This window comes from Mauremys mutica, chromosome 8, assembly GCF_020497125.1.
Source record: "Mauremys mutica isolate MM-2020 ecotype Southern chromosome 8, ASM2049712v1, whole genome shotgun sequence".
Lineage (NCBI taxonomy): Eukaryota > Metazoa > Chordata > Testudines > Geoemydidae > Mauremys > Mauremys mutica.
In genome coordinates this window covers 11,037,559-11,062,859 of record NC_059079.1, presented here as the reverse complement: position 1 = coordinate 11,062,859, position 25,301 = coordinate 11,037,559, and the positions used below count along the sequence as shown (strand labels likewise).

Genomic DNA, 25,301 nt, shown 5'->3' with positions numbered 1-25,301 from the left:
ATAGCTAAAATATGGGATAATATGACAAAGTGCTTCAATCCAGTTTGAAAATATTAGTTTCATGAAGTTTTAGTACATGTCAAAATGTAATACTGTAATAAGACAAACATTTCTTATTGATATAACACTTAATAGAGAAGTATTTCTGCACAATACAAAAAACTTACCATTTGATAATTCTGACTGTAGTTTTAAAAAGAACAAGCAAACAAGAAGGACACTATGAACCTGGGCAAGACTAAAAATTGACCAGTGCTCAGAGAGTGGTGCTTCTGGAAAGCTTTAGCGTAAGAACACTGTCAACTTTAATTTTTTTGATAAAGCACCCTTTCGATTGTTCTATAGGCATGAACTTTTTTTTTAATTCCTTTAAAAATATTTAATAATTTTTGCCTCCCTATTGAAATTTGTAAAGATCTTTTCAGCAATTAAAAACTAACTATATAAGTAAAACAGTGAAGCAGAATATGGCCTTGGATTGAAGGTCCATCAGTGGGAATTCTTCCACTGATTTCAATGGGCCTTGGATTGAGCCCTATTTGTTGATACGTTGGGGTACCTAAATTTGTGGACTAATTTGCCTAAGTTTATTTAAAAAAGCCCACAATCACTGTATTTGTCTGTACTTTCATCTTCCCTGAAAAACAGGACAGAAATTGTGCAATTCCTCCAGTGAAATAAACACCAGAGTTAGCTTTATGCTAACTTTGGAGCTGCAATACTGGCATATTTTAGTACTCTTATACCTGACTTTGGGTTTCAGGCTCTCTCTCTTAAGCAATCTTTGGTTTTAGAAAACTAATATTTTCCACAGTTTTAGGAAAAAGAAAAATACAGCATTTACATCAGTGCATGCATACTCTATAAACATACGAGTTTCTGACTCAAAGTAACGCATTTTTCACTTTCATCTCCTTCAAATGTCCACTGTATGGAAGATTAGTTTCTTTATTCTTTAACCATTTTATGGTAATACCTTCCAGATGAAGTCATTACTCAGAATGTCAAATTCTGGCCTACCAACGTGAGGGTCCCTTCAAGAAAATTCCAATTCTTTAATGAAGGCTTTATTTCAAAAACAGCTGCGTGACAGTGAAATTTTAGTCTTTAAAAAGAGACTAAGTTCTGAAAACCATATAAAGAATTTAAGTAGTTCTATTTTTCACAACTTGATGGCATTACTATAAATACTTCTGCTAAAAGTCTGTCAAAAGACTGCATTAGCCGAGCATTCCTGACACTTTTAGGAATTAGAGGAAAGAAGTACTTTCAATTCTGCTGTAGTAATTAAATAAATAAATAAATAAATAAATAAATAAAAGTAACAATGAAATACTTCAAAGGCTGGCAGTAACAAGCTGAATTCAAAACCATTTGTTAAGTATTTCTTACAGAAAAAAAAACTGATCACAGACTCCTGAACAAGTTAGGGGTTGTATTTTTTTAAAGTAAAAACAAAACAAAACAAAATACTGCTCAAGTTGTGCTTTGTTTTTATGTTATACAGGAAAGTATGCTGACACACAGGACCATGATGTATTTGGATCTGGAGAATAGGCAGTAGGTTTAAAACAAACAAAAGGAAGTATTTTTTCACACAATGAACAGTCAACCTGTGGAACTCCTTGCCAGAGGATGTTGTGAAGGCCAAGACTATAACAGGATTCAAAAAAGAACTAGATAAATTCATGGAGGATAAGTCCATCAATGGCTATTAGCCAGGATGGGCACGGATGGTGTCCCTAGCCTCTGTTTGCCAAAAGCTGGAAATGGGTGACAGGGGATGGACCACTTGATGATTACCTGTTCTGTTCATTCCCTCTGGGGCACATGGCATTGGCCACTGTTGGAAGACAGGATATTGGGCTAGATGGATCTTTGGTCTGACCCAGTATGGCTGTTCTTATGTTCTTAACGGCTGAACATGCTGTGAGCAGAGGAAGGGCAGGAAGACTCGGCAGGTGAGGCACATGGCACAGAGCTCCAGGATGTTGATGTGCATCTGTGCCTCCCTGCGGGACCAGAGGCCCTGAGCCACGAAGCCGTCCAGATGAGCACCCCAGCCAACGAGCAAGGCATCTGTGGTGAGAGTGGTATGGTGTGGGGGGGGGGCGTGAAAGGGATGCTGGCTAAGACTGTGGACAGGTTGCACCACCACATGAGTGAGGTGAGGACAGAGGGAAAAAGCAAGACCAGTTTGTCTAGGCTGTCTGACTGAGGATCATAGATGCAGTGGAGCCACAGCTGGAAGCAACAGATATGGAGGCATGCAGCGTGACAGAGGTGCAGGCAGCCAGTTGGTCCAAGGGAGAGGGGGCACTGAAGGACTCGTGTGCATGCGTGATGAGAGCAGTGAGGGCAGTGAAGCGGTCCAAGGGGAAAAAAGGTGTGGGCCGCAACAGAATACAGATGAGCCCCTATGAAAATAAACATGTAGGTAGGGGTAAGGACTGATTTCTCCTCATTGATGCAAATCCCCAAGGTGTCTAGGAGGATATGAAGGGTCTGGACAGTGATAAGGAGGCAGGCCCAGGACGGAGCCACAAGGAGCCAATCGTCCAGGTAGGAAAACATGGAGTGACCCAGGGACACATGTAGGCCGCCATGATGGCAAAAACCTTTGTAAAGACAAGGGGGGCAGCACAATCCCAAAGAGAAGGTCCTGGAATTGGTAGTGTGTGGAGGAATTTGCGATGAGCAGGGAGATGTCTATATGGAAATATGCATCCTTCATATCAAGAGCCGTGAAGGGACGGGATGATGAGGGGGAGTGTGACTATCCAGAAACGGAATCTGCGGATAAATTTGTTCAACAACCAGAGATCCAAAATGGGATGGAGGCCCCCTTCTTCAGTATGAGGCAGTAAGGGGAGTAGAACCCATGGCCATTGTAGTGCTGTTGAACAGATTCTACAGCGCTCTTCCAAAAGAGGACATGTGCTTCCTCTCAGAAAAGATGGTATTGGGAGGGATCCCCAAGAGGCCCCTGGAGTGAGTGATGGGGCAGGAAGGAGAAGAATTGTAGGAGGTACCCCTGGTGACCAGTGTCCACCACTCAGCCATCGGTGGTAATTGTGACCAAAAAGGGCAAGATGAACCCCAAAAACAATTGGCAGGGGGTGACTGCAGGGGTGGAAGGAGGTTTGCGAGTCTCCGGGAAGGGGTACTTGGAGGAACATTGCAGGAAGGCAGAAGTGGCAGGAGCAGTGGCAGTGGAATAGTGGGGCTTTAATGAGCAGGTGATGCAAAAACACTTCCAGTGGACATTGAGGATAGGGCTGGTAGGTGGCATGAGGGCGGGGTCTGAAGGACAGAGCCATCCACAGGGTACGACGAATTGGGGTGACCGCTCCGGGTCCCATGGGCCAGTGCGATTGGCCGGCTCACATGGATGGCGCCTGAACCGCTGGCTGGGGGAGGTTAGCCCCCAGCCCCACCCCTTCCACCTGAGGAAGAGCATGCCAGGAGGGAGAGTGCATGGCGGCGGTAGCCTCCCCAGCCCCGGAGCACTGGGAGGGAGAGCGTGCGGCTCCGCCGCAGGCTACCCAGCCCCAGGAAGGTGGGCAGCATGGCCCCAGCCCCCTGGAGCCCAGCAGCACCGACGGAGCAGGGCCCTGGAGAAGCAGAGTGTGGGCAGGGCCACGTCTGGCTGTTTGGTGAGGTGCCCCTACCCACCGCAGTCCGCCCTGGAAGTGACAGATTCGTTACTTCCACCCCAGGCCCTGCACCCCTCTACGGACGGCCCTGCTGAAGGACAACCTTTGTTGCCTGCAGGTTGGGGCCAGGGTGTATATGCCCAGCAACCGGAGGGTGGCACAAAAGTCCTTAATGGAGTGTAGGGACTCACTGATTTTGTTGCTAAATATTTTGTTATTGTCAAAGGGGAGGTCCTCAAGTGTAGTCTAGACTTCCCTCAGAAACCTGCTAGATTATAGCCAGCAATCACAGCGGAGGACAACCCCTGAGGCCAGAAAGTGGGATGCAGTATCAGCAGCATCAACCGCTCCCTGGAGGAACGTTGTGACCAACTTGCCTTCATCCAGAAGATGTTGACGTCCTGCTGCTTCTCTGGATGGAGGAAGTCGTAATTTGCCAGGATGGCCTCATAGCTGGCAATGCAGAATTGTAGACCCGCAGAGGAGTTGACCTTGCAGCCAAGAAGTCCAGCTTCTTGGCACTGTGACTGGCATAGGGGGAAAAAGGGATGTTGGATTTAAAGTGCTGTTGCCAGGCATGCTCAGTCGCTGCATGGACTACAAGAGAATTTCATGGCGGGTGAGTATATAGAAAGTCTATGCCTTTGGAGGGCACGAAGTAGAGATGCTTCACCAGCTTGGGAGTAAGGCCACAAGAAGCTGGGGTGTGCCAGACTGTTTGGGCCAGTTGTAAAATGGCATCATGAATAGGCAGAGCAGTAGGGGAAGGCCGGGGGGGGAGGGGTTTGCAATATGTGCAGGAAATGGTTCCTGGGGTCCTGTACATCATTTACAGGCAGGTTGAGGGCCACAGCAGATCCTGGTATTGCAGGTGATCATTGGGAGGTGAGAGAGAGCCGAATCAGGGCATCGTCCAGGGAGGAAGAGACACAAATAGGGACCAGAGGGTCCAATGGTGCTGCCAGTGCCGGAAAGTCCTGGGGCTTCTCATAGACAGAGAGAGGGACGGTGTGCATTGGGAACAGCTGGTGATGCAGGCGTGGTTGTCCCCCGTGATTGCTGTAGGGGTCCCAAGCAGCTCAGCAGAGTCAGGCATAGGGGTCACCTGGCATCAGCAGTGCCTGCAAGTAATGGAACCATAGGTTGACCAGTGGGGTGTACATTGGTTGATATGGGTGGTGCCAGGGGTCCAGGCTATATGACTGGGGGGGCAAGAAGGCAGAGTCCGGCTTGGAGGACCACCCCGAGGCCAAAGACAGGTCCGGTAGAGGCAGAGTTGTCGGAACCATCAGTGTGGGATGAGATGAAACCGGATGGTCCAAGAGCAAAAGAGGTTCCTCTGTGGAAGGACTCAGCAGAGAGAGGCAGAGCAGAGCAGGATGCTGAAGGAGAAGGGGCTCATCCATGGGAGCCAGCATGCTGGGAGCAACAATATGCCTGAGCGTGGACGAGAGCTGGCATATGGCAACATCAGTTCAGCCGTTGGCATGAGAGGGGACAAGCGCCCCGGTGTATGTAAGACTGGGCATGCAAGTCCAGACATCCCAGTGGAGTGGACGGAGCTGGAGGTGACAGCAGCAGGCCAGTCACTGTGGCCAGTGGCAGGGCCGATGGAGCGCAGTGCTTGGACTTATGCTCTGAGTGGGATTTTTTTTGTCACTGGAGCATCTGAGTTGATGTGACAGCTCGGGGATGCAATGATGTGTTTAGAGGCAGTCCCCCTCGGGGAGCCGCCCTTATGTCCATAGCTGTGCCTCTTATGAGCATGGTGGGTCTTGGGCAGTAGCCGTGGTGCCTCTGGTGCGGGTTGGGAAAGGCCCAGGGAGGAGCTCGCCGCCGGTACGAAGTGCCACTCTGGTGGATCTGTTGGTCCTGGATCCGGTTGTGCACATGGTCACATTAACTCCTCCATACAGAACTTGCAAAGGCAAAGTTCTCTGGCCTCTCGAGGCCAATACAGGAAAGAGCGGCAGATGGAGCAGCGGGTGGCAATGAGAGCTTCGCCCAAACAATACAGACAATGTTGGTGCTTGTCACTCACAGAGAAGGACCGTAGGCACGAAGCACAGTATTTAAAACTGGCTTGCCAGGGCATAGTCCCTGGGCTGGGGAGGAGCCCCGCAAGGGGAGAAGTCCAACAAAGAAAACCTAGCTAACAAATGGACAACCATATACAACTAGTAAAAACTATCGACAGACAACGATCAAAGAACATCTCTCTTGTAAGCTAAGAATACTGAGGAACAGGGGTTCCGACTTTGGCCATCCAGTAGTAAGAAGAAACTGGAGCAGCGTCAACCCGCAAAGCCTCAGACGTGCCACGCGGTCAATGCACGACGCACGTGCAGGTCAACAGATACTACCATGAACCGTTCTGCCTCCAGCGTATGTGTATCCACGTTTGGAATCCACATAGGGATTATTGCTTGAAGAAAAACATAACACCTAATCATCTAAGTTGGCACATCCAAAATCAATATTAAAAAAGTTCTCAGTTAACAATATTGCTGAAAGTTAAAACATACTATATTAAATAGCAAATCAGCAGAGAATACACACATAATTTCTAAAAAGCCTTTAGAGTTTTTTCCAGAAATGATCAACTGGCTCAGTGAGAAACAAAATTACCCATATAGTATTTCAAGGCTCTATCAAAAATCTGATGGGTTCTCCACACTTTTAACAGTGGTGGTGGATGATTTGCTTATAAAAATCATAATTCTTTTTCAATTGACTTGAAACAATACTTCGCTTACTCCATGATGTGTTAGCTAGTATTTAAGGTAAGGATTGTCCCAAATAGATCCAAATATATGCAGGTCAAAAGAAAAATGAAGTTTACAAAGTTCACAATCAGTAAAAAGTTAAATACAAAGTTCAATGCCAGCGTGATCCTTCATCATATAACACCACAGAAACTGGTTTAAGATTTACATTTTAGGCATCTTACAATTAGATTATAACTGAATAGCTCTTCAAAGAAGTGTTGCAGAATTTATGAATAAACGTATATTATGGTAAACACATGGGTATGCTATAATCACATCTTATTATGTTAGGTGCAGTATACTTTCCTATATACATATGGAAAACATCTAATGAAACCCATTAAATTGTGGCAATACAGAGAGAAATTAAAGATGGTCTTGAACTGAAATTATTTTTTAAAAAAGAAGTTGGGATATGTCTTGCTAAAATGGCACTTCTAAAACCACAGGTATTTAGCTTCTGAGAAAGACTGCTGAAGTACAAAACTGGAAGTTTCAAAGGAATGCATGAGAAAGTTGGTTCAAGGTCGAGATTTAAATTACTGCATAAACATAAAAGCCTTCAGTGGACACATTATATAATGCAGAAGATAATATTCACCTCAACTACTTTGAATCCCTTTCTCTGAATAGGCAGCTGGAGACAGACTTTGTATATAAAATAAAACTACAACATTTTAAAACTAATAACTTGATTTTGATTGGAGTAGTCTCTAAAACAGAAAAATATCTGTTTATATCTCAGTGTAAACTGTATATTCAAGTACTCTCTGCAAAGTACAAAAACGTATTCTTAGTATAGTCTATTGAAACTTAAAGAAAAAGTAGTAAGTACTCATGTCTCGAAAGAAAAATTTTTTTTATCTTAACTCTGTATGCTTTGTCAACAATATGAACTTTCTCGCTCTCTCCGGACAGATTAATTAGGTCTGTGCAAAATACCTCTGTACATCTAGCTACTTAGACATTTTAAGTCAAGTGAAAATGGATTTTATTTTAATTGAGAAAAACAAATTCTAGCCCACTCCTTTTAAAAAAAAATCTCTTAATTTAAGCAAAAGTTGTCATATATCATCCTCTATTATTTGAGCTATTCGTTTAGTTAACTAATGAAATGCATATGACAAATACAAAATTCATATTCATAGCTCAAAGGTGGCAAACACTAAGAGTAAACTGCATGCTGTGTAAAACAAAGTCAAGAGAGTATTTTGACCTTTGTAAGTGAAAAAAACAACCAACAGCAAGGTAACTTCTTATATACTGGAAGTCATTAGACAGACATTATATTCTCAGACCCCAGCACTCCTTCTGCACAATTATTTCACGATTCATAATCATGGATACCTTCAGAACCTGATGGAGAAGCTGTCGGTTTCCACATGAAGACCTCAAAATCATTAGAAATACAAATTCTGTATTTGCCTTACCTGTGGCACCCAATGGGTGTCCTTTAGAAATCAAACCACCACTGGGGTTTACCACCCATTTTCCACCATAAGTATTGTCTCCTCTATCAATCAGCTCCCCAGCTCCTCCTACAAAATAGTAATTGAAACGGGGAAAATAGCTGTAAAAAAAAAATCACCTTATAGTACATTTTTCAACCTTACTGTTACTTCTGGATATTATTGCATATGTTTTGAGCCAGACAAAACCAGAAAATTGTAGTGCATAAAACTTTTGGAACACATATGTGAAATAACCAAATGATATGAACATTAACGGCTTATACTGTCTGGACAATAGGTCTTCATTTGCTTCCATTGCCCACTAAATATATATTTTAGTACACTATATAAGCTTCTCAGTTTATACAATAATTAAATTCATAATTGGTAAAATTATAATGAAAAGAGCAAATGTACCTGAAAAGGAGCAGTTAGTCATTACAGATACTGTTATGTTTTTCACTGGAAATCATAACTTGCAGTAATATTAATGAGACACAAGGTGTGTGAGGGAATACCTTTTATTGGACCAATTTCTGTTAGTGAAAGAAATGCTCCTGGGAGAATTCTGCATCACTGTGCAATGCAGAATTTTGCAGAAATTAATGTTGGGCATGCAGAATTTCCTTTTTTCCCCCCACATAAAAATGGGCTGCAGAGATGATGGCCGCCACTAGAGCTGCTGGACCCAGCACAGTCCAGCTCCTAAATAGAAAACAAGGCCAGAGAGATGGGGAGGGAACTAGACAGTTCCCAGGATGCCTGGAAGAAAAGAGGTGGCAGCATGCAGGAAACTGCAGGCCTGGGACCCAACAACAGGCTGTTTCTGCTTCTGGATCCTTGGGTTCTAGAAGGGTAGGGTCTGTGAGTGTCTGGGCTGGGGGAGGGGTATGGAGGCAGAGCTGGCCTCTCTGGGGGTGTGTCTGAGCTGGGGGGGGCCACAGATGGGTTCTGGGGGAGAGGGGGTGTGAGTGTCTGGGCCAGGGAGGGCCCCACAGCTGGGCTCTGTAGGGGAGAGGGGTATGAGTGTATGGGCTGGGGGAGGGTTACCAACCCTCCAGGATTGTCCTGGAGTCTTCAAGAATTAAAGATTAATCTTTAATTAAATTTTATGTCATGTGATGAAACCTCCAGGAATATGTCCAATCAAAATTGGCAACCCTAGCTGGGGAGAGGACATAGCTGGGCTCTCGGAGAAAGGGGGTGAGAGTGTTTGGGTTGGGGGCCCATGGTTGGAGTCTGAGGGGAAGGGGGAGGTGAGTCTCTGGCCCCCTGGTTGGGCTCTGCAGGGGAGGGGTCAGAGAAGCAGGAATTGAGTTGTCGCGGTTTCTTTAAATCTCTACTCCTGGGGGAATTTTTGTGTGTCTGTATTGTTACAAACATACTTGCTAACAGATATTTTGAAATAAATTACCAAAATAATTGAAACTGGTGTAATTGTACAGTGTTATTTTGACAAATAAAATTTGCAGAATTTTAAAATACTGTGAGCAGAATTTTTCATTTTTTTGGCACAAAATTCCCCCAAGAGTGAAGAGAGAAGCTTTCAAGCTACATGACCTGAAGAAAGGTCTGCGTAGCTCAACAGCTTGTCTCTGTCACCAACAGAAGTTGATCCAATAAAAGATACTACCTCCTCTACTGTATCTCTCATATCATGGAACCAATATGGCTACAACTCTGAGAGCAGTAATATTAATGGCAGTTGCTGGCTCAATACTTTTAAATACATACATTCTTACTGAACAGTTTCAGTATCCAAACAACACAAACCACATGAAGTACCAGATTTTGATTCATAGGGGTGAACAAATAATCTTGTGCATTTGGATTAAGCAATTTTCCCACTGAAGAGCTCTCAGGGTGTAAGAAGTTAAAGAAACATTCTCATGGCATTGACTAAAGAGAGAAATTGATTAAAACACAAGGAAAAAATGCCATATAAGATATGCTACTAAGTTATAAGTTAATAATTGACCAAATGGGAGTAACCAGAGCGTGTGTTGCATTTTCTAGGTGCACCATGACACATGTAGAACAAAGAGTGGGTGCTTCTTTTTACTACTGAGTGTACATATCTAAATAGAAAACGATTGCAACCATTTTTGCTGCTCCTGGTGCCACAGAGACCCAGCAAATAATAATGTGGTATAGAGGAACAGGTCAGAGAAAGCGAAGGGATAGCAAGGAGAAAAGGACAGAGGAAGAGATCTTTTTAAAGCTTCGTTCAGTTAAAAGTCTTGAGTCTAAATTCTTGCAGACCTTTCTGTTGAATCTCCAATCTCAGCTTGACTGTTCATAAATAAGACTATACACCACCAAGTGGTGTGTAAGTAAAATCATGCCATTTTTCAGAAAATGATTCACAGAGGATGTTCTCAACTTTTTGAAAAAACATTAATATGTTTAAAAGCTGAACTTTTTAAAATATGAAATGTAATAGTTTAATAATTTAATATATTTTGAACATAAGAATATTAGAAAAGCTATACTGGGGCAGACCAACAGTCCATCAATCCCATTATCCTGTCTTCCAACAGTGGCTAATGCCAGCTACTTCAGAGAAAATGAACAGAACAGAGCAATCATCGAGTGATCCATCCCCTATCATCCAGTCACAGCTTCTGGCAATCAGAGGTTTAGGAACATCCAGAGCATGGGGTTGTGACCCTGACTATCTTAGCTAATAGCCAGTGATGGACGTATTCTTCATGAACTTATCTTATTCTTTTTTTTTAAGACAGAGTTATATTTTTGGCCTTCACAACATCCTATGGCAATGAGTTCCACAGGTTGACTGTCCGTTACATGAAGTAATACTTCCTTACACTTGTTTTAAAGCTGTTGCCTATTAATTTCATTGGGTGACCCCTGATTGTTGTTGCCATGCTGTCTGGAGTGGCTCAAGACTGAATGCCAAACTCAGAACAGACTGTCAAAAGCAGAGCAGAAAACCCAAACTAGTTGTATGTTCCATAATTAGATTTCATCAACCCAGTAACAAGTGTGAACTCCTAAAGCACTATAACAGTCTTACCATGGAATCACTGGTAGTCCCCTTGGGCATTCCAGTTCATCTTGCCACCCAGGCAAGCTGGACTATGTGATAGATGGTCACTTTATAGCAAAAAATCACAATAATATTCAGGTTACTCCCAGTCCCAAAGGACCAGTCACTTACCCTACGTAATTTGTACTCAGATCTCAAATCAAGGACAATACCTGTAGCCAATCCTATAATAAACTAACTAAAGAGTTATTGACTAAGAAACGAAATTATAGTTATTTACAAGATTAAAGCAGGTAAGCATACACACACAAATGTGTTACAATCTTAAATTCAAAAGGTAATAGAAGCTTCTATAATAAGCAAGTTTTTATGTCCTTTGGGGCTAACCCAAACCAAGCAGCTTGGGGATCTCTTGCTTATGTTTAGGAATCTTTTCCCCTCAGAGTTCAAACAGCATAAAGAGACATAGTTTCTCCTTGTCAAAGATTTTTATCCCCACTCACCCCAGAATCCAAGCTGATGGGACGAGTGCTCTTGCATATAGGTGACTGGGGGGAGCAATCAACAAAATCTTTGTTCAATAATGGTTCATTTGAATGTACTAGTCCTTCCTGATGGGCAGGAGACGATACTTTTGGGGGTAAACTAATATTTCACACTTAGAAATGCTTCTCCCGTGACTGAGGGGAATTTACAGTCAAACATTTCTATAGTTTAAATGTTAGCTCTGTAACATTACTTTATGATATGGGATACTGATATACATGCAGCATCCTATAAGCATTCCATAAAGTCTAAAACACTAAGCACTCTGTTATAAATCTAATATCTATTTTGATAATGCTAACACACAGGTAAACAACACTGGTTTCAAGCTATGCATTTGTAAGTGTTCAGTGAGGCCTAGGGGCCTTGGCATGAGCTGGCACCTGGTCTGCCAGCATCACACTTGTATCATGTAAAGGGGTAAACATCACTCCCAATTCACTTTCTCCACACCATTCATGATTGTGTAGACCAGGGGTAGGCAACCTATGGCATGCATGCCAAAGGTGGCACACGTGCTGATTTCAATGGCACTCCCACTGGCCGGGTCCTGGCCACCAGTCCAGGGCGCTCTGCATTTCAATTTAATTTTAAATGAAGCTTCTTAAACATTTAAAAAACCTTGTTTACTTTATATACAACAATAGTTTAGTTATATATTATAGACTCATAGAAAGAGACCTTCTAAAAATGTTAAAATGTATTATCGGCACGCGAAACCTTAAATTAGAGTGAATAAATGAAGACTTGGCACACCAATTCTGAAAGGTTGCCGACTCCTGGTATAGACCTCTATCATATCCCCCTTAGCTGTCTCTTTTCTAAAATGAGCAATCCCAGTCTTTTTAATCTCTCCTCATATGGAAGCTGTGCTATACCCCTAATCATTTTTGTTGCCCTTTTCTGTAAATTTTCCAATTCTAATATCTTTTTTGAGATGGAGTGACCAGAACTGGACATAGCATTCAAGGTGTGGGCATACCATGGATATATATAGTGGCATTTTGATAATTTTGGTCTTATTTTCTATTTTTTCCTTAAAAAGCAAGCTAGCCTGCATGCTTGCATATATATACCTGCCCCTGGAAATTTCCACTACATGTATGTGACGAAGTGGGTATTCAGCCACGAAAGCTCATGCTCCAATACGTCTGTTAGTCTATAAGGTGCCACAGGACTCTTTGCTGCTTTTACAGATCCAGACTAACACGGTTACCCCTCTGATACTTGATCAGCAAAACTATCTTTAAATTTCAAATAAAGCCACATAACTTTGCTGCATAATTGGTTTAAATCTATATTCGGTGCTTCTTGTTCAAACCCCGTAAGTAAAAAAAACAACAATACAACATTAAAATTTAAGGTCTTACCTTAAATACAAAATGTTAATGCATAGTCAGCAAACTTATGGAAAACTAAGATATTAGAATAGGAGACACCTTTTAGGAGATTTCTAATTTTTTTAGCCCCAAAATTTTCCAATTCAATATACCTTCTAAGTGTTGGTGGATTTTTTTAAACTATCAGTGTTGACTAAGCGCATCTGGGAAATAAGTGTGAAAGAAAAATTTTTAAAAACGGTGTTTACTCACACTAGCCAGAAAATTAGTTCATAGCAACCTAACTGCCACTGGCAGCAGCAGGGAAGCACCAATGGTGTTAAGAAGGTTGAGAAGTAGCAAGATCAACTGGCCACAGCAGTAGCTGGAAGGAAGCAGAGCAAAATCTAGGATAAATGAATAAAAGTCTAGGAACAGGGAACAAGAGCTTGAACAGCTGAAAAGAGGGGGACCTGAAGCTGAGACACAAATAAGAGGGAGGAAAGTGAGTCAACTCCCCCCCCCACACACACTTCCTTTTAAAAGAACTCTCCCCCTGCAACTTGCTAACCACATGATTTTTTGCACCATGTATCTGTGATGCATTAATTTACCTTTTGATATTCATTTTTTCATGGAGTTATTTGTCCAATTACAGTTTTTACAATATGTTTATTTATGACTTTTATTAATATTTTGCTTTTCTTCACCCTTATGAAGTTACAGAATAATGCTCTTACCATACAGGACAGATTCATGCAATGAAGCAGTAATAACATTTATAACAAACACCAAAGTTATAAGACATGTTTAATGTTGTCCATTTTAATAAACTAAAATTCTTCATTAATGTTATTACCTTCAGGACAAAGTCCTAAAGCTTCATAAGTAATGAGCTCGCTAGATGAGAAACAATCATGTAGTTCAATCACATCCACATCCGTAGGTTTCAGACCTGCTTTGGAAAAACATCTTTTCGCAGCTTCTTTACTCATATCATAGCCAACCTACAACAACAAATTGTGAGTTACACAGTTCAAGACTTTAGATTATGCTCATTGGCTAGTTGTGACCGGAACATGTGCTATAAGTGAGCTGGCCTATAAGTGATGGTAATCTATTCTAATATTAATGTGCCTTGTACTGCAGTCTATGAATTTCCATTATGTGGCATAATTTTGCAGCAAGAAATCTGAGATTCTAAACTTCATTGTAGGAACATTCTAAGTGATGGCTCTTCTGTGTTCTTCCTCCACTCCTTCTCCCCATATGTAAAAGCATATGCAGCCAAAATTATTTAGTCATTAAGGGCACGATATGCTGCTGGTATAATTGGGCGCAATTCCATAGATGTCTGAAGAATTGCAAATGCTTATGCCAGCTGAAAGTTTGACTTCAAATCTCTATTTAGCTAGTAATCTGTACCTCTGCTGCCAGCCATCTGACTTTAATGCTAATAGTCAATATTTTCTAAATCTGACTTTCTGGAATGCATTAATTTGATTTGCACCTACTGGGCTGAATTTGGCCCTCAATTACCCCTGTGCAACCCCACTGACATCAATGAGGTTGAATATTATGTGGTAGATTCCCAGATGGTGAAAACTGTCACAGCTCCATTGACCTAGGACAGAATCTGGTCCATAATTACAATAGACAGACTCATACTAGAACTGTAGATGCAAATAACACCTAACTTTTAAGAAAACTTGGCTCTGCACCCAAACTTTGCAGTTTAGGCCTACCTCTGGGTTTAAAGTTAATCAAACTAGCAATTATACCTATGAATGACATGACCACCACACATTGATGGTTACATGGTTTTCAGGTTCATAATAGCCCTTCTGTAGAAGAGAAGGAAAACTAGATACATTGGTTCAAGTCACAGATTATTCAATGATTTCTGCATCTGTCTCACAATTTTTATGTTGTCTCCTTAATTTGATGTTCTAAACAATTTGAAAAAGTGCAGCGTAACTCTAAACTTTTTACAATCCTACACTTAATACCTATACATACATATACACATATAAAAATTGTTTTCTTAGTATTACTCCACAGATGTATCTTTTATCCTAGAAGTTTTGTGGGTTTTTTGAAGTGTACAGTATATAGTTTATTTTTACTTCATAGTGAAGTACAATGCATGTGCTATCTGGATATTTTTATCATGGAAACATCTGTAGTAGTTTTAGGATCAATGTCCATAAGAAGTAGGGAGCAGGGGAAAAGTAAAAATTTAAACCTACCACCTTAATACAACTATTCTCCTCAAATGTACTTGAAAGATCAGTGACCATCTCTTGGGCCACAATTTCCACCGCTTTTGACTCCAATCCATGTTTTCTCACAAACTCCTCGTTAGTTAAAACCACAGCTGCAGCTCCATCAGATGTTGGGCTAATTGAACATAAAAGAATTATTTACTCATTGCACACAATTAACAAAGGTTTTCCAGGAAAAGAGTGATATTCGTGGCAGTAATCATTGATATGTAACCAAATTAGATCCATAAGCTATTCCAAAGTGGTTTGCTGACATCTTCTTGACCTTTCCATCAAAAAGTTGGCTGAACTCTTCTAGCAAAATCTTTTATTGAAACAGATTTCTTTAATTAAAATAGCATATTGCTCAAATTTCTATTAGAAACAGTGCTGACTTTAAAAAAAAAATTTATGGGTGGACAGGAAAGGCAGCAGTAAGGAAAAAACCTTGTTAAACAGCAGCAGAAATGCACTGATATGCAGGGCCTGGGAAATATATGAAAACAGAAAAACGAGGTATACTTTTGTCTAGTGAGTTATAGTTCAAGAATTATCTAGTTAAAGTTAGAGCAAAATGGGCTGAATTTTGTTTTATTTATTTAAATTTTAAGTTATAAAATGCATCTAATACTCTGAAGACAGATGGTACAGCATTTGAAAAAAAGGCTACAGTTTATAATCCAGTGGCAAATTAAAGTTGGTTTTTTTTAAATATAAAGTGCTTCAGCATTTATTTCTACACAGTATCAAAGTCCTGTTCTTACCAGCACTGTAAAACAGTCAAAAAATCATAAATTTTCCGAGACTGCAACACTTGATCTAAACTGTACTTCTTTTGGAACTGGGAAAACCTAGGAAAAACACACCTTATTTTAGCATAATCTCAGGAAGAAGACATATTAATCATAGCTACACCCACATTATTGCTTTCATACTGTAATTTTACAAAGTGTAAGACACTGAACAGAGAATTTATATCCGAGTATTGTTCTCATTGTATATAATGGAAAGTGTCTTGTCTATTTTATACTTTGAGTTTTACTGTTGTGCAGTACATGATTTCTTTCAAATTTGGTTTTCTTGCTATATTTTCATTACCAAAGTACAATATTGCACTCACGGGTTGTTAGTTGAATGGCTATGATTCTTCCATGCAATTTTTGCAAAGTGTTCTTGTTTTGTCCCTGAAAGAAAGAAGTCAAGCTATACTGAGAGGCTGTAATATTTTCTCACAGACTTATTAACAAGTGATAGGGATGCTGTATTCAGTTCAAATTCTTATGGCACTAGCTCTAAAATCTCTGTTATAATGGATCCATTATATTAAGGATTCTTTGCAATACAGCTGGGTTTGGGTCAGTAAATGTTTCAATTACTAGATGAGAGATTATTTAAAACTGGCTGAATTCCAGCTGATAAATTTAGAGATCTAATGCATTATGTTGTCATTAACAGATAATAGAAAATACAAAAAAGGCTAACAGATATCAATTTTAGTCAAATTTTAACAGAGATATGTTCATATATTACTATTTGTCCACTGCACAGTAATTTAATTACACTGAAACATTTGTCTTCTAAATTATTTCCATAAATTGTCTGAAATAAATTTTAAAATACGAGATGTCCAATAGTTCGTCTGGCAGGAATATGTGCTGCCAAATAAGAGACTAAGTTTTAGAAGCAATTATGGGACTGCTATTGCTTTGGTTGGTGAGAGCTGAAGGAATTGCAATGGCGGTACTCTGAGAATGTAAACTGAGATTGACTAATGCACAAAAGTTGTCGTAAAACTCTTAATGTTGCTACACACATTCGTACCATGCACAAAACCACAAAAGCAAATAAGTTAAAAATTAAGCCCGATACAGGCACAAACCTTACCACTACCACAATTATTGTACAGCATAGAGTATACACCATAAACTTAACTCAGTCCCATGAATCTACTTTTCTGAAAATATCCCTTGATCAAGATTCCCCTTTGCCAACACTATTAGTTGTGGATGTTGGGTATGGCAACATGTACCTGGTGAAAACGAAGTCATGGAATAACAGTTTATAACTAAGCTCCCAAACAAATTTTTCACTTTTCTTCTAATACTTTACTCTGCAATAGGATTTTTCCCCACAAGTTTGAACAGTACCATATTTCTCCATATGTTCTTTTCCAGCATTTCCAAAAAACTGTGGTGCTACTGGAGCTGCAGACAAGCCATATTTGTTTATCATCACTTCCATATGTTTATCCACTGGATTTGTCCTGTTTGTGAACTAAAAATAAAAATAGTTGTAAATTAAGCAACTGGCAAGTTTAAGGTGAATTATCCATTTCCTTTATAAACTACAGTATTCTTGCAAAAATATAATGGACTTTGAGAAAAAGAGAACATCTCTTAACAGCTCAGGTGGACAGCACTCTGCCCGAGTAGGATATTTTGAAATTTCAATAACTTGCCTACTTGTAAGAAAGGACAGATAAGCAGAAGACAGTCAGCAACTGCATTATGGGAGGTGGGGAGGGAAAAGGACTTATTGAAGCCCTTAGAAAATGCCCAGGGGGCATTTTGGGTCTACTGGATTCAGCATGGGACTAAATCAAACGACTTGGCTTCTCTTCCTCCTCCCCGCCCACCCTCACCTCAACCTGCTGTGCAATTTTAGGCAAATCACTTTAACCACTCTGTACCTCAGTATTACCATTTGTAATTTTCTGCACCTCCCCTCAATTTTGTTTTTAATATAGACTAGGCCAGTGTTTCCTCAACCTTTTTGATACCAGAAACCAGCTTTCTGCCTTCCTAAACTGTATCAAAGAGATCTCAGGGACTCACCAGTCCACAGACTGGTCATTGAGAAACACTGGTTTAGGTCAGTGGTTCTTAAGTGGCCACTCTTTTCATTGTTTTGAATCGTTGCAGGAATGCAGATATGCCCTTTGAAAGCTCCATCTCTGACAGCCAGCTGCTTATCTGCTCCGAGACAAAGCAACCATTAGTGTGGAATGCCGTGTGTGAGAGAGAGAGGCAGGGAGGAGGAAGAGGAGGTCTGCTGCTGTCTGAACTTATAAGACAGCACGCTGATATGCTCTCAGCCCCCAAAAAACCACTCACTCTCCCCCCACATACACACAACTCACTCCCTGTCACACTCTACCCCACGCCCCCCATTTGAAAAGCATGTTGCAATCACTTGCATTCTGGGATAGCTGCCCATAATGCACTGCTACCAATGCCGCTGCAAGTGTGGACAGACTGCAGCGCTTTCCCTACTGCACTCTACGAAGACTGGTTTAACTCAAAGCGCTCTACATCTGCAAGTGTAGCCAAGCCCTATGTCACATATCGCAGGTGTTAGGAACTATTGAACATTAGTCTTCCGACAGTGAAATTTACTGGGAAATTAATCTCTTATCTGTGGATACAATTTGCACAATGTACACTTATATTTCCTAGTAAATAGTTGTGAAAGGTACCTTAACTATTTTTGATGGAAATGTAGATAATTTACCTTAAGCAGTCTGTCTGATGATATCTTAAACTAATTGATGTGTACATAAGAATTTGGAACTCTCATACATTTTAAACATTTGTACTGCTAGATTACATTCAAAAAAGGGTGCAAATATTTTAAAGACACTTACTTTAACTTCAAGGGACCCTCTTTCCATCTTCTCAAAGCCAAGAGCCAAAGCACAATTTGCCAAACCTTAAAATAAAGCTTTTGTTATTTGAAATATGACTAAATATCTAAAGATCATGTACTACAAATATGCATTTTGCTAAAAAAATATATATACACAAAAATTGGTACATTTTCCTTCTTTTTCTTCACTTCTGAATTTGAGTCAAGTTTGAATGAAAATGGTATTGAGGTTACACAAATTATTGATGTCAAATAAGAAATGTACCTTAGAAGATCAGATTTCTTTATTTCAACCCACATATTTATTTTAATGCTGAAAGATCAATTTCTTAGCACTGCCAAGTGTCCTCACCTCAGCCACAAATACTGAAATACAATTGTTTAGAGGAACTCTGAGTTAATATTTTTAAATACAGAAATAACAGGAATATCATGTGTCCTCCTCTCCCCTTTTTTTTGCGCTATAAAACTCCCTGAAGAACTAGAGAAACTGAGTGTAAAATCCCTCACCCTTCAGTTGAAAAGGAGTAGATATAGAATCTTCCACAGAGTTTTTCCCTAGTGTTAGTCAAGAGTGAGTTATTTAAATACAAACAAAACAAAATTTAAACAGTCTGACTATGCCATAATCCAACTAGTTTCAGTTCTCCAAAAAGTCATTCCCATAAAACTGAAAATAAAAACCTGATATTTCTAGTATAAAACACAAGCAGGGAAAAAAAAAAGTCATTATACACCAAAAAAGGCGCTCTCCTTTCCAAGATTACCTTTTAACTAAAAGAATTTTCAGTTCAGTATTACTTATTACTTGTAGTGTGGGAAGTATAGTTCAAAAGGTAACTAATAAAATAAAGAGCTGCAATAGACAAAGACAAAGAAAAACTGTCTTAAAAGAAACAAGTACACACCTTCTGACTGTTCTGTTGGTAAGCAAGGCAGAGAGAGGAGATAAGAAAGGAAGGCCTTGGAGGGAGGAAAGCAGCAAGGATAAACTGCTTCAAACTGTGTTTTGCTAAAGCTAGTAAGTTAACTGAAGGATATAGAGAGAACCAGGAATCTGAAGATTCTTTGTTAGACCCTAACTGATCATACTGAAGCACACCAGGATGAGATGATTTGCCATGGGTCTGCCCTATTTGCAAGTATACTGCTCACATGCTTATGAACAGGGGCGACTCCAGCATCAGCGCAGCAAGCGCATGCCTGGAGTGGCAAGCCGCGGGGGGTGGCCTACCGGTCGCTATGAGGGCAGCAGGCAGGCGGCTTTTGTCAGTGAGCCTGCGGGAGGTCCGCCGGTCCCGTGGCTTCGGCGGCAATTCGGCGGCAGGGACGCCGATGGCTCAGCACTGGTGGACCTTCCTCAGGCATGCTGCCGAATCCACGTGACCACCGGACCACCTGCAGGCACGCCAACGAAAGCTTCCTGCCTGCCGTGTTTGGGGCAGCAAAAAACACAGAGCTGCCCCTTCTTATGAATACTTTGTTCCTGTATTGGGTGTAGTGACTGCTTATTTTTAGGCTGTTAGGCATGTTTAGAACAATTGTATAACATAGCATTTGGCCTCTGGATTTAATAAAGGAATTTATGGTTAAATTTGTATCCGGTGGTCTCCCAGGTTAATAATTCTAACAGAAATTGTCAATATTTTGTAAAGACAATGCAGAATAAGAAAAAATTGAATGCTGGCACTTCCATTAAGTTTTACTCTTAAAAATGAAAGTACATTCATAAACAATTTTAGATTACTTAAACCAACATTGCTTACTGTATTAGACTCCTATCCTGCAATCTACTCCATATGGAGGATCCGTACTCCCATACAGGGCATGACAAAATTGATCAGTCTAGGCAATACCTATCACCCTTCCCTGAGGAGGCAGGCAGAGAATTTATGTAGCTCTGTTTATGGAAACTGAACAAATGTAATTTATGAAATTTGGAGAACATACTATTCCCTTTCACCCCCATTTGTTTCAGAGTGTGATTCACAAAATTAATGAATATATGTATTACATCACTGCTAATTAATTCCAAACAAACATAGCTTACCTCCCTGGATCACTTGCCGGGCCATGAACAAAGCAGTGGATCCAGTGGAACAGTTGTTGTTAACATTAATGATAGGAATGCCAGTTAATCCCAAACTGTGGTAGATAGCCCGTTGACCACATGTTGAGTCACCTTTATACAAAAATGAAACATTTAAAAGAAAGTGGAGAGTAGTCATATAGTAGCAAAAATTCTAACAACATAAGGGTAATGTTATACTTTGATTCTAGAAAAGACACTTCTAAAATCTTTGAAGAGCACAATTTTCCAACTCAACCGATAGCAACAGGTAAGCTAAGATTGCACTTAACCTTGTTCTAAAGTGGTCCAGTCACTATTGCCAGGTTGTACAAATAACAGTCTACAATATAATACCTGTTCCAGATATATACACTCATGACACTAGGGGAGTTAGTTTCCCAGACATATACGAAGCGTCACAAGGGGTTAAGAGTCAACCTGAACTGTGTTCAAAGGATATGGAATCCATTTTCCTAAATATCCCAGCAGATTGTCTTCTGCTCATATCTGGTCAATCACAAACACATTTACTGGAAGACAGGTGATTAAAGTGGTGTGCCATATTGAACTTTCTGTAAAGAGTATTGTATTAAAATAAAATGAAATCTGAAGGACCATGTTTGCCTATTACATCCTTAGGCACATACCAAGATGGCAGTATTTATTACCAAATATCTTTCTAGACAATAAATACAGTTCTCTCCTTCACCCTAAGAAATTAACTCCTCAGATTCAAGCTTACCTTTGCCTTTTCCTGGCTGGTTAAAATTCTGAAAAGTGATTCTCTAGGGAGTATATTTCCTTTTCTTCAATTCCAGCTGTAAGTGTGTGTTAATATTCACTTGACCCCAAAATGCCATTTAGCTCTTAAATGGCAAAACAAACTACTCAAACTACCGCATATACTCATTCACTAGCCCATTTGTTTATAAGCCGACCCCCCAAGATGGTTAGGTAAAAATAGCAAAAACTGTATGACCCTTTCATAAGCCGACCCTATATTTCAGGGGTTGGCAAACTTTGGCTCCTGGCCCATTAGGGTAAAGCCGCTAGCGGGCCTGGACGTTTTGTTTACCTGGAGTGTTCACAGGCACAGAGCCCCTCAGCTTTCTGTGGCCGCAGTTTGCTGTTCCCAGCCAATGGGAGCTGCAGGAAGTTCTCCCATAGCTCCCATTGGCTGGGAACGGCAAAACTCGGACACTGGGAGCTGAGGGGTTCCGTGCCTGTGAACGCTCCAGGTAAACAAAATGACAATGTATTAGATATTTAATTCAACGATTCCATAGAGTTTAAAATCATCAAATTTTGGTGTAGACCTGTTTATAAGCCGACCCCTGCCCTTTGATGTGTCACTTTTTTACCAAAAATAGTTGGCTTATGAACGAGTATATATAGTACTTAGTTTCTAAGCATTTGTAGCAAAATTCTTTGTTAATTTATATGATTAATAATTTTTCAATATAGGAGGTTGAGCAATATTTCTATTTAAATCTTTAACTACTTGTTTTAAGAAAGTTCTTGGCTACTTTCTAATGATTATAAAAATATAACAAATCCTCAAAGAAATTTAATCACCTTAGTTTTATTTCTTCTTTATTTCATCAATAAAATGCCACTTATTTACAGAACTATAAAAAAGTCACAGAAATGCTCTTCACTGACCTGTATCCTTCTCTTTGAAATGACCCTGAAAGACTGTATTTTGACATTCACTCTTCTTGGCCTAATTTGCTTTAAAGAGAGCTTTGCCATGTTGTTTGGCTTCTTAGTGGCAGTGTTACTGCTAGAAGTAGTTTAATTACATTGTATGTTGTGCTGTCTACTCACAATTGAGTGATTTAAGAAAAGAATTCTCAGAATTTTAACCTTCCTGTTGAACTTCCCTGTTATACCATTTCCTTTCCATAATGTACTTGAAGGAGGACTGACTTTGCCCAAATAATAATTAATCTTTTTTCTATAACTAGCTCAGGATGAATTGGGCAAACGTGCGCTGCAAAAAAGAACATTTATAAATATATCATTAAGTACTGTGAAGAAACAATACAGAAAAGATAAGGAAGAAAGAACAACAGAAATGCCTCTTGAGAAAATGACTTGCTCTCTAAAAAGGTGATGTTCTAGCTTTGCAGGCAAGGCTAGCAGAACTTCTCAACCGCCAAAGGTGGCACCAGCTGGCAAAACTATACTGTCATTTAAATTACTGCAATGAATGACATTACCATAATAATTATAAAAATGTATGGATTGTGTACAACTCACATAAGTTGCTGGAGATGATCAAACACAAAATATAACACTGTAGGGGCCTGATCCTGTAATGGGAGCTACTTAGGATATTCGCACATGTATCACGTTTCCTTGAAATCTATACCTACCAATGATTAAAATAACTGGACACTCTACAGGTCACTAAGGCTTGAATCTGTGCTCATTAAAAATCTGAGGCCCTAATCTTGCAAAGACTTGTGCAGATGCATAGTTTTAAGCATGGCTCTGTGTTAAGGCAGATCCAGGAATGGGGAAGGAGGAGTGGATGTTAGGCTTTGTACAGGAATGGACAAATTTCATTCTCATGGATGAGACTCCTCATACGCATAAAGTTAAGTACGTAGGTGTTAGGAAACTCATACCCTAAACAGGTAACATAACTTACCGTAAACATAGCCCACACATGCCTGCTCCACTGCTGAGTAAGGAACACCTGCATCAGCTAAAGCCTTCTGACCTAGAGAGAGGGTTTTTTTTAAATCCAGCTGTCAAAACTTTTTAAAAAGTGAATAAAATATTTTTTGAGAAAATGATCCAAACAAAAGTTATAGGGGGGGCAATTAAAGAAATTAGATCAAGGGCAAATACATTATTTATTCTCAGAGGGACAGACTTAAATACTTCTGCAGTCTGGAGGAACATACAAATTTTTAATCCTCTGCCATAGAAGCCTAATTAATTTTTTATTGAATGTAGCTCTGATTTTTGCAAAAATTTAGAAGCTAATCTAGTTAAATTAATTCTTCATCCCTCTAAATAAAAAGGCACATTATAGTATGCATCTATGTAAACAATATACAAAAATAGTATTACGCATGCACTACAGAAACAAACTTCAAGGCCTACTATGTTTGAAAGAGGAAAACGTATCTTAACTGACTCATTGTTATACCAGGAATCTGTAGAAGACTCTAGTATATTTAAGACAAGAAAATCTTGTCTAATACATAATTATTTCAATGAAAGTGTCAAAATGGCGACATAAGGTCTAAAGATAAGATTTTAATGCTAGAATATAATAAACATTTGAGCCCTGTGATGTATGCCCAATATTTTCTTGGGCCACATAGTTCAAATTTCATTCGTACGTAGTTTTAACAACAGAAGCGTCTTCCTCCTGGCTGTTAAGTGATCAGCTGGTATGCCTATGCATGAAAGTTGATATCACATATATACATTAATGTTAGCTAGTGCAACTAAATAGGATACTGTTGAAATATTTAATTAATTTTTGAATCCTATGTTCTTGGCTCCGATTCTGTGTGGCAGTGAGTTCTACAGGTCAATTATACACTATGTAAAAAAGTATTTCATTTCATCGGTTTTAAATTTGCTGTCTTGAATGTTCATTGGTTGCTTCCCCGTTCTTGTACATTTTACCCTCTCATAATACAATTCAGAAAAAAAATGTTAAAACTAAAAGTAATCTTGGTCATTAATTACCTGCCTCCTTAGCCATGTCAGGGTAATCCCAATTTTCCCGCACACCAGGCTTTTCAAACTGGCAGGAAGAAAAACAAGATTTAAACTTAATATAGCTATTTTGCTCACATTGCTACACTCAAGTGTCATTAAAACATAATTTACTCATATATCTGAACACCCAGGGCGAAATCCCTCTTGCAGAGGGCCCATGCAAAGTCATTGTTCCATAGAAACTACACAGTATATAGCACAGAGTTCTCCAAACTGTGGGGCATGCCCCCTATGGGGTTGTAGAGGAACATTTTGGGGGGGAAGCATGCAGTGGGGCCCAAGCCAGCCCCCAGGGGGAGACAGGGAGGAAGCACCACACTTCCAGCCACACTTCGCCCCCAGTCCAGCTCTGCCCCCTGTCTCACTTGTCTCCCAGCCCTGTTCAGTCCTGCTCTGCCTCAAGGCCTGAGCCAGGCCCCACAAGGGGCAGGGAGGGAGCACCATGCTTCCATCCCAGCTTTGCCCCCAGTCTCGCTCCTTTCCCAGCCCCATTCAGTCCCCAGTCCTGTTCTGCCTCCAGGCCTGGGTCAGCTCCCATGGAGGACAGGGAGGGAGCACTATGCTTCTAGCCCTCATTCCCTCTCTGCCCCCAGACCAGCTCCGCCTCTAGTCCTAGGTCCTCCCCATCCCCAGTTCCTCCCCCAGCTCTGCCTTCAGGCCAAGTTCCTCTGCTGAGGAAGCCTTGGATGTGCATTAATGGGGGGCGAGGGGAGAACACAGACAGACTCCATTAATGGTAAGGGCAGGGGGGGGGAGGTGTGACTGGAAACATTTGCACACCACTGGTATAGCATGAACAGAGGCTATGCAGGCGAGGCTCATCT

General features: G+C 40.5%; 1 protein-coding gene across 5 annotated transcripts in view; it reads right to left on the bottom strand.

Annotated features, from left to right (window-relative positions):
* SCP2 (sterol carrier protein 2) overlaps nucleotides 1-25,301 on the bottom strand; it is a 49,950-nt gene that overhangs the window by 18,132 nt on the left and 6,517 nt on the right. For 4 of the 5 annotated variants that reach the window (XM_045027817.1, XM_045027814.1, XM_045027815.1 and 1 more), the window contains exons 2-11: nucleotides 24,445-24,502; nucleotides 23,387-23,458; nucleotides 20,710-20,841; nucleotides 18,658-18,722; nucleotides 17,162-17,288; nucleotides 16,135-16,198; nucleotides 15,779-15,865; nucleotides 15,000-15,150; nucleotides 13,610-13,757; nucleotides 7,855-7,962 (exon numbers count right to left, since the gene is read on the bottom strand). In XM_045027817.1, coding sequence (XP_044883752.1) covers nucleotides 7,855-7,962; nucleotides 13,610-13,757; nucleotides 15,000-15,150; nucleotides 15,779-15,865; nucleotides 16,135-16,198; nucleotides 17,162-17,288; nucleotides 18,658-18,722; nucleotides 20,710-20,841; nucleotides 23,387-23,458; nucleotides 24,445-24,460 — 970 coding nt within the window. In that variant the 5' untranslated portion in view covers nucleotides 24,461-24,502. The remainder of the gene's footprint in view (nucleotides 1-7,854; nucleotides 7,963-13,609; nucleotides 13,758-14,999; nucleotides 15,151-15,778; nucleotides 15,866-16,134; nucleotides 16,199-17,161; nucleotides 17,289-18,657; nucleotides 18,723-20,709; nucleotides 20,842-23,386; nucleotides 23,459-24,444; nucleotides 24,503-25,301) is intronic. The other variant, XM_045027816.1, reaches the window with a different exon arrangement.